Genomic DNA, 19270 nt, shown 5'->3' on the forward strand with positions numbered 1-19270 from the left:
GCACGTTCTTCTGTCTCATCTGAGACAGGAGACAGACGGCGACACTGCAGCTCTGAAAGAAATGAAGGCAAAGATAACGGCTGATCTGAATAAGCGCTACCCAGAAGACGGTGACGTCTTCATGTTTCTGAACACAGCCAGTTATCTTGACCCTCGCTTCCACTGCCTGGGTCATTTAGATCATGGAAGGCAACATGAGGTCCATGCTAAAGTGCTTGCCGAGATTACAGCTATAGCAGCGGCAGAGAAGTCAGGAGAAGGGTCAGAATTGCCCGCCCCACCAGAAGCCCCCTGCAAAAGTTCCCTTTCTGCAATGGGTGATCTATTTTCCCAAGTCTACCCGCAGCAGACAAGAGCTGCTGAATACGATCTGCATGGGGAGCTAGTCATCTACGAAAGAGAGCCACAGCTGCCTCCCGACGCAGACCCTCTCCTGTGGTGGAAAACTACAGGCAGTGCGAGGTACCCGCACATCGCACAGGTGGCGAAAAGTACCCGGCACATCTGTACGATCAGAGCGCGTCTTTTCCTCAGCCGGCAACATTGTCAATAAAAAACGCTCAGCACTCGCCGCTGAACAAGTAGACCGTCTGGTATTTTTGGCGAACAATCTGTAGTCCTAGTCCACCAGTCGTGTTTTGAGTTAATTTGTGGCCTGCTTGTTTCTTTCAGTTGTGGTTGATTTTATTTAACTTGTGAAAAATGACATTGGCTAAAATATTATTTCATTTAGTAGGCAACTATGTCGGCATAGCCTATTACACGCCAGCCTAATAACTGATAGGTGTTCTGTTTTTGCAATAGTTTGTTTTGCAATTTGCATAAATGAACAGTATGTCAAATAGTTTCATTGACTGTTTACAATTGGCTGCTGGCCTACTTAATGTTCGTTTATGTTCTACAGGCTAATATTCATTTCTGTAACTGTGAGCTGTGGGCCAATTCAACCTCCTGTTCAGTGGTTCAACTCTAAAAGCTGGCTAAGTAAGAGTGTACAGTTTTGCACTAATTGCACTGAAGTTGCACTAAATGTAACATGTTGAACATGACGCTTGGATTTTGTCTGAAGACAGAAAATAAATCAGCGTTTGACTACCACTGCTCGTTTTTCTTGACATTTAGCGGTGTGCACGCCCTCTGTTGGATATAATGGGGTACTGTTACAAGAACAAGTCTTATTCTCTGCGGGGAAAAAATAATTAATTAATTAATAATAATATTCGAATATATTCGATATTCGGACCATTTTTTAAGACCAATATTCAAATTTAATTTCTGGGGAATGTTACCAGCCCTAGCCTATATATATCTTACGATAAAGTTTGATAAATTCTTGTGTGCCTTATCTTATGAGAAAGTAAATTGCTTACTTTAGATATTCTTATGTGTTAAAATTATGTGCCTTAAAATGTCTTATCATAGAGCCAACTGGTTACATTATGTACCCTTTTTATGTAGTAAATTGAATGCTTAAACATATCTCCTTGTGGAGAAACATTGGAGGAATACAAAGAACGTGTGTCCCATTAGACCCCATGATGTATGAACACTCGGCATGTGATAGCATGTGCATGACTTCAAGCTTCTTGTGTTGCCCCTCGGGCAAAATAAGGGAAACTTGGGAACGTTTAACAAAGGATCTTTTGTTATCAGAAGGGTTAAGCAGGGAGATCTGCAGAGAGAGCTCAGTCGGTCTTTTTGGGTGTTCTGCTGTTGGTGTGGTGTCGTGTGCTCTGCTCTGCTCTTCTGCTCCAAAAAACTGCGGCCTACATAGCAATAGATTTTTCATCTTAAGGACTCTGATACCGTAACGCTCGGTTCAGACTCTATTCTTTTTAGCTTAGTCTTAGAAACCCAACCTCAAGCTCCTCTTGGGAAAACGTTGGTAGCTTAGTCTTAGAAACCCAACCTCAGGCTCCTCTTGGGAAAACGTTGGTACTTTTAATAGGAATCCTCTTTAGCACTAGCTTAGTCTTAAGCGTGATTGAATAAAGGCAGCTCTCGGGGTCATGCGGTGTACTGAGGCACGAGAGTTGCGTCAACGTTAAAACCTGGGCTCCACTTGGGAAACGTTGGTAGCTTAGTTTTAGAAATCCAACCTCAAGCTCCTCTTGGGAAAACGTTGGTAATTTTAATAGGAATCCTAATTTAGCACTAGCTTAGTCTTAAAAACCAACCTCAAGATCCTCTTGGGAAAACGTTGGTAGCTTAGTCTTAGAAACCCAACCTCAGGCTCCTCTTGGGAAAACGTTGGTACATTTTATTTTCTTCTTCTTTTACTGTCTTTTCTTTTCAAATCTATACTCAGTTGTAAAAGTTATTGTGTTTATTGGACCTAAAAATAAATCTACCTGACTACATTTGTAGTAGGTTAACTCAATCGTTCGAGTCCTTTTCCCTGTCGACTCCTCGACACAGGCAAAGCAGAACGACGCGCTCTCCCAGCTGATCCCCTCACGGTAAGTGGCGCATAGTACAAGCAATGGTTGATTGTGACTGACGTGTATAGAGGGTGACAAGGCAGAGACGTAAAAGAGGTTTTGTTAATTCACAAGGCAAAAAGATACATCATTATTTCGTATTAACCAAGATCCCGCTAAACGGGGGGGGATAGGTCTGAGTTCGTATTAAACTAACTGTTGTGAAGGGACTTAACAGAGTGACCTGGGTCGGACCGGGTTAAGACTGAGCCGAGCCGGGCCGAGCGCCTCCGTGAAACCGACGATTCACGGAAACAAGTGGGTCTCGACCTAGGTTGGTCCCGGGGAGCGTGCGTGCGACACCCAGACACATATGGCAAGCCGAGTGTGCCACAATTCGACTTCAATTAAACGCGTTCTGAAACGCCAGCACGCGTGCCCAGAACGCGTTTTGGTTTTCCAGAACGCGTTCCGGCGTTTCAGCGCGCGCGCCCAGAACGCGTTCCGGCGTTTCAGCGCGCGCGCCCAGAACGCGTTCTGGCATTTCAGCACGCGCGCCAAGAACGCGTTCCGGCATTTCTGCGCGCGCGCTCAGAACGCATATTAGCATATTAACAGCACGCGTGCTGTTAATATGCTAATGCGCTCCTCCCCTCAATTTTCTCAGCCAATAGATTTGAGCCTTTTTCACCTAATCATATGCTAGGGCAAACACACAGACAACATCAGTCGAGACCAGAGCTCTTCTTTCGCAAATCTTTTCTGTTGTGTCATTCTTAAAGTCGAAAGATGTTAAGATGTTTCAAATTAGGTGGTTAATGTGGAGGTGGTGAACACTACAAGTACATACACTTTGACTATACACTATCTAAGCTACTTGACCGAACATTGTGTATGGTAAGTGCCGTGGCAACTATGATAACATAATTAAAAAATACTTTTATTTATAGCGTATCGTTTATTACATTTATTTATTACAGCATTACATGAGTCAGCTTATTCGTCTTCTGAGTACAATAAAAACAATAAAAGAGTTCAGAAGTTTGAGTTAAAATTCCATTAGAAGTAAATAAGTCCGTCTGAAGTATTAACATGCAGTTGCAGGTTTTAGCCTGTACGTGGTAGTAGCCTATAAGACCAGGTTTAATTCACTTCATCAGTTGGAATGAGACGGATAGAAAAAACTATATATATATATAGAATATATAAAATGTAATAGAAAAAATACAATAATAGTGTACTTTATTAAGCCGTTGTGGAAATTCTTTCTCTACATTTAACCTATCTGGTACTACTACACCCAGAGCAGCATGTGGCCACACAGGTACAACTGACAGAGAAGACCACACTGTTATACAAGTCAAAAACCAGTAAAGGAGAAAAAAGCTGCAGCCAGCCCTGTGTAACAACAGGCCGGAGCAGCAAGCAGAGCCAGAGAGCAGCATGCTCAGCAAGAGGCTTTAAAGTCTGCCCAATTAGGCCTTCCTTTGATTCAGTACCTGCCCATCCGGACAGCTCTATCTGCAGGCTTGGGGGAAAGAGACAGACCAAAATATACACAGCCTGTTGGAGAGAGACTGACAGACTTGAGATGCTATTTATTAATAATCATCATAATGTTACTATTACCGTAGTCTCAATAAGGGACATCAAGTCCCCACCAAGTCCATCACCTCTGTAAATAGAAACTTAAAGCTTAAAAATACTTCAGTTCTGAACAATGGAGAAGAATAGGAGAAACTACAGATTAATCTGACTCCATTAAGAACAGTTACGAATAAACTTAAATGTAACCAGGTAAACCAAATTAAACAAATCACAACCAGATATATATTTAAAAACACACACACACACACACTCCCGCAGAGGCCAATAGAGAAGAGACAATATCAAGGACTTCAGGGTCAGTTTTTCAAAAGTAATGTGATTTATACAAATCTGGTCTTTGTCTCAAGCTAGGGCACTGCCCATCCATCCAGCTGACTTGTGATTGGTCAACTGATGTGTGAATAAGGTGTGAAGTTCATCTTTACACATTGTACATAATACATAGGCCACAACTATGCATATGCGTAAGATTACCATAAAACCATAAATCAGACTGCTGTCCACATTACAAGGATTAACTCAAGACCAAATATCAGTATGTTACATCCAGAAATACACTTGCAGATCATTTCAGTATCACAATTCTAACTTCTTTGATTCTGAGGTGTCCATAGGCTGTGCTTATTAGATTGGGCTGGTCACACCACATGGGTGCCCATTACAATGAGTCTTTGTGTGAATGGCTCAGATGACTTCGAGACAGAGTTAGAGTGCATTAATTACATTCTTACACTGGTTATTATGTACAAGAATAAAATATGAAATAGACAATTTACCTGTCTCTACCTTCTGAATTGCACACCCTCATGAATGAGCCACCCTCATTCACAGATACACACCAAATATGAGAAAGGGAACAAGTCAGCTTGTTGTTTTGTTCTGTGGAACAGACTCTACCCTCTCTGGCCAGTCGAGCAAAAAAAAACATTAGCAGCTAGGGATGGGTCAGAATATTCGATTATTCGATTATTCGTTCCTGAGGGTCAAAGTCGATTTTTAACATTTGGACTATTAACATTTTTTCCCATTCAAATAAACAAGAATTAACGTACAGAACTAATGTTGGTTCTCTAGCACTATTACAACACAAACACTGATCACTGTTTAAGTTAGATTTTTTGCGTTTAAGATATTAAGTGATTTCTTGCTGATCCATGGCTGCCTTTGTGAATGTCGGCACACATTGAATAATCGATTATTCGTTCAAACCACCTACTGATTATTCGACCATGAACATTTTTAGTTATTCACATCCCTATTAGCAGCAGGTGCTTGTGGCCCAGCAGAAGCAGGGGGTGTGTAGAGGATCAGCATCTGGAGGTGGCAGACCAGCATCAGGAGTAAAGATAGTCTGCATAGCCGTTGACTGTAGTCCCTGAGACATGCTTTCAAATACGCACACATTGAGGCCTGATTTGGTGTAAAGCCCACTCACCACGTCAAGGTACAGGCTACGAGTGGGAACATAGAAGACGCAAGACAAAACAATACAAACATAGAGGGTAAAGGGGTGGAGTCCTGTCTCCAAGGGAGGAGGGGGTGGAGTCCTGTCTCCAAGGGAGGAGAGGGGTGGAGTCTTTTCTCCAAGGACAGAGTGGAGTCAACCTGTTGGTCTGTTCTCTGGAACAGAGTCCAGGAATGACAGAAGACCACGGATCAGCGCTATTCCATGCTCACCTCTAGGGCCACTGAGAGGGTCAAACTGTGCCCTAATCTGCCCCATGACAGCATCATCAATAGTGTACTCATCATGAGGCACAGCTACCCTCTCTGGCCAGTCGAGCAACAAACCCCCAACAGCAGCAGCAGCAGGTGTTTGTGGCCCAGTAGCAGCAGCAGCAGCAGCAGCAGCAGCAGCAGCAGCAGCAGCAGCAGCAGCAGCAGCAGCAGGAGCAGGAGCAGCAGCAGCAGGAGCAGAGGCAGCAGCAGCAGCAGCAGCAGCAGCAGTTGGTTGTGGCCCAGCAGAAGCAGGTGGTGGGTGTAGAGGAGGTGCATCTGGAGGTGGCAGACCAGCATCAGGAGTTGCAAAGACACTCTGCATAGCCGTGGACTGTAGTCCCTGCTGGTGGAGACATCCTCTCACAAAGAGTTGGATTGGGCTCCTGTGCCTTTCGGTCCTCAATCCATGGTGGTTCCATTGATTGGTGAAGTCTGCCAAATCTCTGTTCAGCCTAGGGAGGTAGATGTAATGAAGAGCCCAGAGGTGCTGTTCATTGTCAACATCAATGACTCCCTCACTCTCCAAAAATTTGAAAAGCCTGTGGTAGACATTGGATATGCCACGCCACATATCTCCCCACAGTCTCTCAATGCGTTGGTTGTGAACGCTTCTTCCCTGAATGGCACTGCCTCTTCTAGAGCCCCCGAAGACGTTCATGAACATGCAGATATCTGCATTTTCTCCTCCTCTGTCTGTCCTGATCCTGGAGGGGACCCCGTGTCGGACAATGGCGCCAACAAAACTCTCCAACACCGTGCTGCTCCTGTTGTTGTTTGAGGCCCGGAGGAAAACAATAAGGCGGCTGAAGCCATCTATTCCCCCATGTATGACGATCCGCCATCTAGAACAAAAACAAAATATGAATCCTTTATTATTATGGATCGACGGAATTTATTATCGGAAAAATAAGACCCAAAAACTACTCGACTACCTGATCAGCTTGTGGTTCCCATCGATGTGCCACAAAGAGTTGGGACCCTGGACCTGGTAAACCCTTCTCTCTGGCCTCCGCAGAAGAGATCGGACAGCAGCCGCTGCTGGATTTGTCCTCAACATACTCTCCCTGACTCTCCCACGTTGGACACGAAACCCTCTGGTGCGCAAGGACGTTCGTACTGACTCCGGACCAATCTGGTCATTGCCAGCCACAACCTCCCTCACGAGGTCATCCAAATCCGAATCAGAAATTATTGCAAACTGATTTGTCCCGATCTGTTGGAAATTTCTATCATGGGTAAAAAAAATAATAATAATTGTTGGTTGTTGTGCTTAACAAAGTAATTGTTTAGCACAACTACCAATATAAATGTGATTGTTGTGATCCTATTAAAAATGTAAATGTTTTAGACCATAGAATTTTTTCATCAAATCAGAATACTATCAATTCAGAAAATAAGCATAGAAGTCACAAACCTCAGACGTCGATGTACAGTACGGACTGAAACCTGGAGAAGTGCAGCAATTTCTTTGACTGAAAATCTGCAGGTCCTCAGAAAGGACAGCTGCTCCTCAGTTATTTGATAACTGGGTGGACCTCTCCTTCCTTCCCAAACCAACGTTGCCTGGTAACCAGAACTACCTGCAATGACATTTGACCATTAGACTACAGTGGACAGGTTACAACAACAATTTGACAGATAGTAGTCATCTTCATGAGGGCCAACAGACACTTGGATGTTGTAATCCCCCCGCCCCCGTAACTTCCAATAGACATCAGTCAAACAGTAGCCTTGGAATGTCAACGTAATTTTCAGTACCAACAGTACCTGTTTTGTGAAGCCAATAGCACCCACACATTTATCACACCCCTATATGACTAGCCCTAACTTAATGAACAGTCCATTATAGCCTCAATCAGACTTTAAGGGTCCTCCAACCAGACTCAGTCCTTTTAAAGTGGACCAAGAAGTGGGCTGAAGCAAAAATAACTCAGATCTTTGTTCATGCTGAGTCACTGTTGACTTTGTGGGCTGAAAGGGACCAAATGTGAATCCACCCCAAGATGTTTAAAGGTTTCATTCAGTGTGGAGAATGCACTCATCAAACATCACTTCTTGTTACCTTGTTGCCTGTGCTGACCAGCCATTCTGACTTCATGAATGTATTCAGCCAGGTAGCTGAGAATTCGGTCCACAATATCAGCATTTAACAAGGTCCCTCTTGCATACTGGAGGCTTCTCTGCATCATCTCCAGTCTGGTAAAACCACAACAACAAGAACAAATGTACATATGATCTAGTTTGTTGTGAGCCTGTGCTACACTACACACTTCTAACATCATTGGTTGCGCCAGAGCAATATTTAAGAGATCATAGAATCAGTGTTGGCAAGCTACTTGGAAATTGTAGTGAGCTAAACCATCAGTTACTCTGCCATAAATAAAGCTTCACTACACACATAACAACCAGACAAATGTAGCAAGCCAAGTTACACAAACACAGTAAATGTAGTTCACTACATTAGGACGCTTAAGGAACCCAGTACACCCGAGGCAAATGAATGATAACACCAGACTATTGTCTTTACAAATGTCTGTGTTGAATAATGTTAGAAATAAAACTTGCATTGCATTGCATTTAGTTTAAGCCTAGCACCAGCGATCTCAGCAACTAGAAGGACTGAAGGAAACGTGTTGAAAAAAGGTATCCAATGATAAAGCTCTTTTACTGTTAAAGCTGTGCTAATTTCACATGGCAATCAACAAGTTTAAGTTTAAACAAATTTCATGCCCAGGTGTCTGTATGAGTGTTAAAATTTGGATTGAATTAATAAGAAGTTTAAAAATTCAAAAGATAGGCCTACAAGTTCAAGTTTGTTAGTTTTTTAGAGTTTTTAATACTACAAACGGCTGCTTTGTGTTTAGCAACAGTGAGAAATGAGGAATTGCTGAGACCTAATGGCCATCAAAGCCGATTAAATGCATGGTCAGAGGAGAATGAGTGGAGAGTTGCTATCATTTAGCAACGCAGCAACGAACGCTGGCGCTAGTCTATGAACAGCAGTGCATCCTGCATACTGTAAATCCTCTAATATAGGCCCGGGCCTTTATTTTACTCAAGCGCATCACGGCCCAGGCCTTTATTGGAAGGAGGCCAGAATTAGAGGCAGGCCTCTATTTCTATTTGAGCAAACGGACTACCAGTAGAATTAATAAAAACGACATTTTGTGTATATTTGAACCTATAAAATACTAGGTTCATTTATTGAAAAAGTACAGTTATAACATATGGTATGCATACACAGGGTATCTGCAGGTTTCAGCAAGTCCAATTTAAGACTTTTTAAGACCTTTTTAATACCACCTTGAATGAAATTTAAGACCTTAAACCCGCGATGGTGGGGGGGATCCCGCTGTATTACAACCAAAGCATAGCATGTGTGTCACTCAATGACTCATTCAAGTTTACTTTCTGTCTGTTTATTGAACATAAAGTGATACTCCAGTGCCCTATACCACGAAGCTCGCTGAACATACCCAGGCTTTCTTGGGAAAACCTGGCTCGACAGAGCCGCAACTCGCAATCAGAGTTAAATGGTACCACGAAGCTCACTTTAGATTCAATTAGTTGAACCAGGTTTTCCGCTTTTGGTTCAGTGCGCGTTCACGTGAAAGGGGCGTTTTTTGCGTCATTTTTCTCACCTTTACGATAGATCAAGCTGTCTATATGCGTATAAGTGAAAATATTCTGCATATTGTCTGTAAAATAACTATGCCAAATGCAGAATTGTTCGCCATTAATCCAAATAGAATGATGATGATTTAAAAATGCATAAGCAACGTCCATCCTGCCTTATTCTATCATTTAGGGAATTCACTTTAAATACACCCTATGTAAGAAATGTATAGCATGTTTTCAACCGCCGAGAGGTATCGGCTGTAGCGTAGTGGATTAGTATAAGACCCGAACGCCAGCGACCGGGGTTCAAATTCGCCGGTCTATCATCATGTATTTTACCCCCATAGATGTGGTGCCAGCACGGCCTTTAAAATATGGGTTCAAGTTCGAAATAAGCACAAAAATATAATTCCATAAGCTTTAGTGAATAAGCATTCCATATGCATGATAATTGGGACTTTTTAAGCTTCACATAAATTCGCGTCACTTGGGAGTCGAACCCCCCGCGCAGATATTCAAGACTGACGCGCTACCTCCACTCTAGCACTCTGTCACGGAGACACAATGCGCAACAGTAAGCATTGTCTACATAAGGTCCAAAAGGACGATCAAATAACGAACACCCTCTTATGAGAATCTGTATCTCTCATGAAGAACCCCAATTTCGTTGTTTGCACAATGACAATAAAGTCTGAAATCTGAATATCGTCAGACAATGCCAGGGAATCGGTTCTGTCCCGTAAAACCCTCTGTCTCCGGAGAGACGCCTGTACGAGAAGTGCGCAGAGGTCCACGGGAACACCCAGAAATGGTGACGCCATTGTCAGAGGAGGGGTTAGGAAGCTGCGCACGCCGATTTAAGTAGCCGATCTCCGGCTAGACTAAGCCGAAAAACTGCTCCCGACCAGGTTTGGTTGCGAGCATAAGTCACCATGGTGATACAGCGACGCTAAAAGAGATCGACTTTCGTGGTACAACTAACCCAGGCTTGGAGCTCAGCATACCTCGCTAACCCTCTAAGCGAGCTTCGTGGTACAGGGCCCAGGGCTCCAGACAAACTTTTTCCTTGGGTGCACTGGTGCGACTAAATTTTTAAGTTGGGTGCACCAGCATGTATTTATGGTGCACCCAAGTTGTAAGTTGTTGAGAGGGGGGTGACAGCGTCTGGGCCCCCGGGCAGCTGCACCGGTTGCACCGTCGATATTTACACCACTGATTAATAATATTTTCACCATTAAATAAATGCCTTCAGTAAGACCTGGGGGGTATACCACGAACCTCGTTGAACATACCCAGGCTTTCTTGGGAAAACCTGGCTCGACAGAGCCGCAACTCGCAATCACAGTTAAATGGTACCACGACGATCACTTTAGATTCAATTAGTTGAACCAGGTTTTCCGCTTTAGGTTCATGCGCGTTCACATAAAAGGGGCGTTTCTCGCGTCATTTGACTCACCCTTATGCAAAATAAATCGCGCAAGAGCGGTGTATTTCATCCAAGGCGAGCAATGTATTATCATGAACTCCTACGAGGAATTCAAAGTTCAAATCACAGCCAAGGGGAACACGGTTGCCCATAATATGGCTAGGGTGGCGTGCTGGCAAAAATAGCCGACCGTGTTAATTCATAAGTGAAAAGATTCTGCATATTGTCTAAAAAATAAAGTACCGGGAATGCACTCGATCTCCGACCCAATATCGGACGTGCACGTCAAGTTGCTTGCTTTTAGTGGCGTGGTTCAACGTCTCAAATATCAAAACAAAATCAGCCTTGTTGACGCTGCAGATTCGCTTGTTTCGGATGAAAGGCGCTGGTCCGAAGCGAGTTATATACGCCGTTTTGTCCCTTCCAGCAGTAAAGGTGCTCGCGATTTGAGAGTCAGGGAACATCAAACCGAAGAGATCTCCTATCCCCTCATTCGAGTTGTAGGACTGGTGCTTGACCACTGTGTTTAGAATCCACAACACCTCCGCTTTCACTGTTGGTGTCGCACCAAATGCTACCCTCAGGTCAGTGCTAGCAGCGCGGACCGTCTGCGGCGGTGGCGCCGGGGCAGAGATGCAAAACGTAGAAATTGCTGGGGTCTGTGTGGCTCCTGGCAGGGGTTTTATGTTTTTGGCTCTGCATATGGCTGACGACAGCCTTAATCCCCATGGTGCAGAGCTTGAATGTAGGCTACTTTTGCACGGAATGCATCTGGCCTGTTCTGGGTTGGCAACGGACGCTAGCCAACCTCGGAAAAGGACGTCTTCCAGCCAACTGACGTTGAACTTGCATTTACCCATTGTTGCAGACTAGCTAGCAAGCGCGCACACATCCGTTTATATATGCAGCTAGCAAGAAAGTAGCCTCTCGTACATCTCCTTCCCGAAAAGTCCCGCGAGAAAAATTAAAAATTAAATAACCCTGCCCCGACAAATTTAAGACCTCCGAGTTATAAATTTAAGACCAGCATATGACATTTTTGACGAATTTAAGACTTATTAAGGCCTTAAATTTAGAAAAATGAATTTAAGACTTTTTAAGACTTTTAAGACCTCCGCGGACACCCTGATACAGAACATTAACAACAAAAACCGGTAATTCAGGCTAAATTAACAAAAACGTAGCAAACATACCGGTAGTGCATTGTGAACACTTTGAAGTTAAAAACCTTAAAAATCTTGAAAATGCCAACTTTTCATCGGATTGCTCCGTAGCCAATCATAATCGCTTATCTCGTTGTTAAGTTAACACACCCGGTCACCTCACTAGCAGTTTGTGTGTGGAGCCAGGGGTGCGTTCGGATTACGCAGTTTAGTATATCAATTCATAGTAACGCACCGCATTTAACGTTCAGTAACGATAACGGCGTTGTAAAGACTAAACCAGTAATTAGTTAGATTACTCCGTTAGTGATAAAATAACGGCGTTATTCCAAACAAAGTTGAAGTCTCACGTGCTAGTCAAGAGCGAGGTGATTCAAAGAAAAACGTTGGTTCTAATAATAGAGAGAATATTAGAGGCCTTTATTTACCTCCGCCGACAGCAAGACCGGCCAATGTTAGAGACCCGACCGCTATTGAAATACAGGCCAATATTAGAGGATTTGCGGTAGCCTACAATAACGACACTTTTTTTTTTTTTTTTTCGTCAGTGAATAGGACAGAGTGAAAGTCAAGTCTGTGTAATACATTATTTATTATACGACAATCGGACAAATAAATCAAGGAAAGAATGTCTATAAACTGGTCAACTTCTACTTGAAAGTCGTCCATTTTGTTTCGACGGCAATGTTTTTCACCCCCCGCTGACGACAGCTGTACAATCAGTTGTTGAACTGTGTAATATAGCTGCACTCCAAAAAGCTATAGTTTCACTCGATATTTTGCGCGTTGTGTAATAATGTATATATAAGCATATATAAGTATATAATACGTTGCAATAAGTTATTGCAACGTAGGCCTACTGCTAAACTTGAGGCCAACTACTAGTATTAGAAGCATCTGAAACTTAAGATCTACCTTGTTGCAATCTGCTGCAACACAGCTGGTCCAACGTCGTCCATCAGAAGCCGTCGAGTACAGTCATTCAAAAGCAGCTTGCAACGCGATACGAAGGTTCTCCAAGCCATAATCTCTGAAACAAAGAAGTACAAGTACAGAATTACCGTGTTCAACTGAACATGTGGACACCTGAAAGCCTGAAATCGAAACCGTGGGGCGGGTCCCCCTAAAATTAAGGTTGATGAAAAAAAATGTCATAAGGATTACATTATTACATTACAAATATATGTTTATAAATTAGTTATGGCCCACTGTTGTGTTTTCTTAATTGTGTAGGCCTACCCTATCACTCAATTCGGGCAAATTACTTTTTTTTTTAACCTAATATATAAAAAGTGCAATTTAAAGACAGAACCCGTGGCATAGATGTGGTAGAAACAATGATGGCTGCATTTGTGAAAGCAAATTACAGTAAATCTGTCTGAGCAGAGGTGTGTATGTGTGTGTACATGTGATGTGGCTCTTTGCAGTAAAACAGTAAAAAATTGGCTCTTCTCTGACTGGTTGGCCACCCCTACTCTATGATGACATTGTGTGTGTATGTGTGTGTGTGTGTGTGTGTGTGTGTGTGTGTGTGGGCCTCCCTGACCAATTTATGCTTAGGGCCCTCTTAGCAGCAACCCGGGCTAAACGTTCATTGGATAATGCTGTAATTTTGTCCCACCAACGGAGCTGCACTGGACCCCGAGCTTCTGCATGATGATTAGAGAAAATCTTTCTGAAACCCATAACTCCTTTTGATTGGACAGCCATAGCGTCGTCCGAAGACCAATGTTAAGCTCAGTCTTTGCTGAAGTTGGTAAACAGACTGAAATAAAACATTGTTCCAATTTGTTTTAATCATTGGTTAGTTTGTTCAGTAAATTCAGTCGACTAGCTAGCTAGTATGGTAGAAAAACATGGAGGCTTAAAAGAACATCTTGCCCAAATGTGATATCAGCGTGGAGAGAAACCGAGTCAGGAGGCCCTGTCCCTTTGTCATTCATATGCAGGGAGTTCCTTGGATCAAAGATGGCCCCCCACATCAGTATAGTTCTCAGTTCACTTAGATATTAAGTATATAATTATGTACGGTAAATCGTGTTACAGTAAAGCAAAACATTAAACTCTGTATTAATGTGTCTCTCTTCACGCCATATAGGCCTACTTTCAAAAGATGAACCCCCGATTGCCTCATTTACATATAAGTGGCCCCTGAGAGAGGCATCTGGCTCATGTCACCGTGAGGGTGGAGGACAGGGAGGGCTTTGATAAGAGGCCCTACTAGTCCATACTCCTGTTAAAGTCAGACACTACCAGCTTTATGAATATAATTATTGATACCACTGGCACATATAGTGGTATTGTTGACTATTACAATGCAAACATGTTTTACTGTTTAAATGAATATTGGTTTTACGGGGCTCATCTCTTAAACCAACATGGTAAGTCATGTTGGTTTAAGATGTATTCACAAAATATTCAGGCTGTATTCACAAAGCTTTTTATCTTACCGCTAGAAGTGCTCCTAACTCTAAATAAACGCTAAAAAAAAATAACGTATACGTTTTCTCTTAAAAGTAATTCACAAAGCCGCTAAGGATAAATCACTAAGAGTGACGCCCCCTTATGTCGATTCTCGTGCACGAGGTTAGAAGCGGTCAGTATGGTGATGTAGTCTATATCTCTTTATCAATTTGCAGTCCTCCATTGTCTCCAAAGTATTCCATCTTGCTGCAGCCATTTTCAGATTCTTTGTAAATAGGTCTTACTGAGTGAGTCCTAGAGGACTTTTAAGCTCTCCTAGATTTAGGTGCTACTTTTAGGCCTAAGATTCTTTGTGAATACGGCCCCTGGCCCCTATAGTTCCCTTACTATCATCCATTACTATTAGGGATGTAACGATACACAAGTGTCACGATTCAGTACGTACCTCGGTTTTTAAGTCACGGTTCGGTATGTTTTTCGGTACAGTTGTGTTTATTAAACAATTTTTATTTTATTTTGATTTATTCAATCGTATCAAACTAATGTCTTACACACATGAAAATACATCAAATACAATTGAGGATAAAAACACATTCAAGTCCAGGACTTAATTCCATTGTGGTCCTCAACACAAGACAAGACACTCAGTGTGTGATGTGCACCCACTTCTGGTTGTGGTGTTGTGGGGGCCACGATAACTTTTTAACTGTTACTGTTAGCATGACAACTTTTGAATCTGTCCATGCATCTGATGCGCCCCACCCTTAGCCAGTGCTAACGGTGGGTCCAAATGCACCCAGTTGCTCTTTTAAATTGATTAACTTTTAGGGGAATAGACTGCAGTATAATTGTGTGTCATGTCCAACATGTCTAGGCACAGCCTAGTTCTTCGGATTTCTTCTGTGGTATTTACCATGACAGGCCTGTCATGGGTTCAAAAGTTCTTATATTACTCTACATTCTACCCAGACGTGTAGTAAATCACTCATATCAATAATTGAAAATATTGCATGATTGAGTACTAAAGAATAAATGGAAAATAATTGGAAGGTAAAAAGGTTTTGCACAAGATCTTACACTTGAAACTGGTTAGAAACAGACCAATAAACTAAAGCCTAAACTCCCAAAACTCAATAACATTAGTAAAAGCACAGATCAGTTCATAATGTCCATCCCTCCTACAACATTCCATTACCATAAACATACTGTCTATCATTTCCACATTTGACTATTTTATAGTAAAGTAGAAATTGCATCGTACAGGGGACATGTAATTATGACAAATGAGCATGAAAATATCATAAAATAAAATAAACAATAGACAGGCAATTGATACAACAGCTACAGGTTGGTGATGGAAGGTTTCCAATGACCCAAGAGCTCTGTTATGTGGTGAAGCATTGAGGATTGGCTACAGGAATGGAATGACTGGTTCTATATTTACGAGAATAGGTTCACTGGTGGGAAGCAGTAGGCAACAACCTCAGTGATCATATTCTTAAATATATGATACCACAAACCTAACCACCATGGGAATTCCTTATAGTCTAAATAAACTTGCCTAGTTTGCCTGCTTTGTCAGGAATCAGGGTAGACCTTTATGATATGTATAAGTGAGTAGGTTGTTTAATTTTTTTTAAAATTCGGACTAATTCTGACCAATACTCTCTTCAACAGAAGAGTATGACAGAAGCTTAGAGGAAAAGGAATACATTGTTGGCCTGATTTGGTGTAAAGCCCACTCACCACGTCAAGGTACAGGCCACGAGTGGGAACATAGAAGACGCAAGACAAAACAATACAAACATAGAGGGTAAAGGGGGCGGTGTCCTGTCTCCAAGGGAGGAGGGTGGGCGGAGTCCTGTCTCCAAGGGAGGTGGGGGGGCGGAGTCCTGTCTCCAAGGGAGGAGGGGGCGGAGTCCTGTCTCCAAGGGAGGAGGGGGGGCGGAGTCCTGTCTCCAAGGGAGGAGGGGGCGGAGTCCTGTCTCCAAGGGAGGTGGGGGCGGAGTCCTGTCTCCAAGGGAGGAGGGGTTTGGTCAGGTTAAACCTTCCCAAACCCCAGGGACCCAACAAGAGATGTGCTCATCATATCCGCAAAATCCTCCTCCTCCCTAACACCTCTTGGAAGGTAGAGGAAGAGGGCACAGGTGGAGGCATAGGGAAGCCGCCTTGTCCCTGGCTCCTGGTCGAAGAAATGAACCTCGCATTTCCTCGGGAAGCCCAGGGCTGGAGGATGATCGGCTCCCGTGACAAAGACTAAGAGGTCTTCGAAGGTGGCATCCACCTCTCCCTCTGTTGGCATATACGTAGTGTTACTTTGTTTGCAAAGCACGTTAGTGTCATTGTCATTGCAAAGCTTATGTGAGAATTCTATCAACTTGTCAATATACAAACGATACCGGAGATAGATGGCTATCTATATAGTTAAGTGCGGTCAGTTCCAAAAATACAAATTGTCTTCATTGGCAGCATTTGTTGTCAGGCTTTGGGGCCCAGCGGGAACATGCAGGTTATGTTTTTTAATTTCTTTCCGTTTTTAAACAAATGTGGCTCCTTTACTTTTGTCAATGAATAATAGCGAGATAGCAATAAAACCTCCCCTGCCCTAGCAATCAATCATTGACGTCCAATTGAGAATCAAATGTATTAACCCACCTTCAACTTTGATGAGCCAGTCATCATACTGGAAGATGGTTTCCTCCTCCTCCCCCCTGGCATTACTGCCCTCAGGGCTCCAGTCCGTCAGGAATAGGCCTCTGAAGGTCTGCCGGGTCAATTTCCCCCCCGTTGAGCAGAAAATTGGCAGAAACTGCTGCCAATTTGCAGAGACAAGGTCGAAAAAACGTCCACAGGAGTTCAACCCGGCAGTATACTGCTGCACCATACTGGCCACTCTGTTGATGAGATGGTGATAGAAACACATGAAGAAGGCCTGCACTTGAAAAAACTCATAGGCTTTGTTGGAGGGGGGGGGTTTGAAAATGTAATACCTCGTCAGATGACGTTTATTACTTTTTAATAATTTGTAACAGCCTTAATTTTTGCTAATTTCATTTACTAGGGTTTAATTGACAATTGAAATGTCTACAATCGAAAGTTCAAAAATTGGGAACAACTCGACACTCGCACACTGCCCCCTGACACACATGTTGTTTTCTTAACTGTCTGCCACTACACTCCATGATATGTTATAGTATTTTCATTCTTTCTTACCGATGGAAGCAGTAGTTGGCCACTACCCTCTCAATGACTTGAGGCATCTCCTGCAATGTAGAGGTGTAGAAGGAGGGCACCCCGCAGTCAGAGACCCAGTCCCCACAGGATACCTTCAGTCGCTGCAGGTCCTCCTCTGTGCGACAGGCCTTCAACTTTTCAAAATGAAAAAAAAAATATGCTGTGCAATAATGCAAATATCTACTTTTTTTTTTATGAAAAACAAAATAAGACATCCTCTAAAGTAATTGTTGTCTTTACTTTATCATTAAAACACACATGACAGAATTTCATTGATGTCACATGTTGCAGTTTGCCCCCTTTATCCTCGTCGAGCAGCACCCCTATGTCGAGGTCACTTAGGGGTGCTGACTGGTGGCACATAAGCAGGTAAACCGACCTACTTATTGACCGGGGCCCCGGGCCACCGTGGGCCACTGACCAAGCGGTCAATTTCCCCGCCTTGAAGAACTTCTGCTGCTCCAAGGCACGAAGGTCATACGTGAAAAATAGCTCATTTGAGCGTCCCTCAAAAACCCAGAGGGTGCCCTGAATGGCCATCATTAGGAGTCTGTAAAGCAGAGCACAGGGGAAAAGTCATTTGATAGTGAAAAGGGTTATGTAGTTTCCCTAAAGGGAAACTACATAACCAGAACAGTAGAAAAGTAAAATACTAAAGTAACACATTACTTCAAGCAGCAATTGGACATTACCTTTGAAATTCCCTCCTGGGACCACCATAGTCGTCCGCCATTTCGTTGAGGAATTCCATCCTCGGCTCCCTTTGCCACTCAAAGTACGACCGGCTGAGCACCGAGAAGGCACTTTTGAGCACATTCTGGCGGCGTACAGCCACCGTCAACGGCCGCTCTGTGTCTATGTTCTCCAGTTGAAACCTCAAGATCAGCTGATCAAGGCTAACCTATTATGAGTAACAAAAAAACAACAATTTGTCATGGTGTGTGTGTTTCCCTGTGTTTCCCTCCCCTAATGTGTCTCAGCTGTTCCTCGTTGTGTTTGTTACTTAAAGGTCCCGTGACATGAAAATCTCAATTTATGAGGTTTTCTAACATAAATATGAGTTCCCCTAGCCTGCCTATGGTCCCCCAGTGGCTAAAACTTGCGTTTGGTGTAAAACGAGCACTAGCTGTTCTGCTCGCCTTTGAAAAAACGGAGGCTCAAGCGCGCTGATTTGGAAATCTGTGCTCATGACGTCATGAGGAATCTCAGCTCCTCCCCTTACTCTGCCTGGCCCGCCCAGAGACGTTGGCCCGCCAATGAGACAATGAGCTAGAGACCATAACATCGCCCCGCTGTCTTTGCCTGGAGTGTAGAGATATCATGGCTCCCAAACAATTGAATGGCAGGTGCTCAGTGTTCGGATGTCAAAGTGACAAACTAAGTAGGCCTACATTTGCAGCTCCTTCATCCGAGTCTCTGAGGAACCAGTGGGTTCATTTTGTTTTCGCTGGAAATGCGCCGATACGAATTCCGAAATGTGTGTTTGTGTGCGCCAAACATTTCACCGACGACTGCTTCATCAACTTGGGACAATACAAAGCTGGATTTGCTGAACTTCTGAAAATGAAGCCTGGATCAGTACCAACTCTCCTTGCCTCAGCTACAAACCGCGGACAAGTAAGTACACTAACGCTGTATCATGTTCTGGCTTTACTGTG

At 43.3% G+C, this 19270-nt stretch overlaps 1 protein-coding gene across 5 annotated transcripts in view; it reads left to right on the forward strand.

Annotated features, from left to right (window-relative positions):
- Window positions 1–19270, forward strand: part of LOC130371195 (uncharacterized) — a 35279-nt gene that overhangs the window by 11209 nt on the left and 4800 nt on the right. Inside the window, exon 1 of one of the 5 annotated variants that reach the window (XM_056576881.1) lies at window positions 18920–19229. The exons of the other annotated variants lie outside the window; for them this stretch is intronic. Coding sequence (XP_056432856.1) covers window positions 18933–19229 — 297 coding nt within the window. The 5' untranslated portion in view covers window positions 18920–18932. Of the gene's footprint in view, window positions 1–18919; window positions 19230–19270 lie in introns of those variants that run through there. 5 annotated transcript variants of the gene reach the window in all.

Source organism: Gadus chalcogrammus, chromosome 18 (assembly GCF_026213295.1).
Source record: "Gadus chalcogrammus isolate NIFS_2021 chromosome 18, NIFS_Gcha_1.0, whole genome shotgun sequence".
Lineage (NCBI taxonomy): Eukaryota > Metazoa > Chordata > Actinopteri > Gadiformes > Gadidae > Gadus > Gadus chalcogrammus.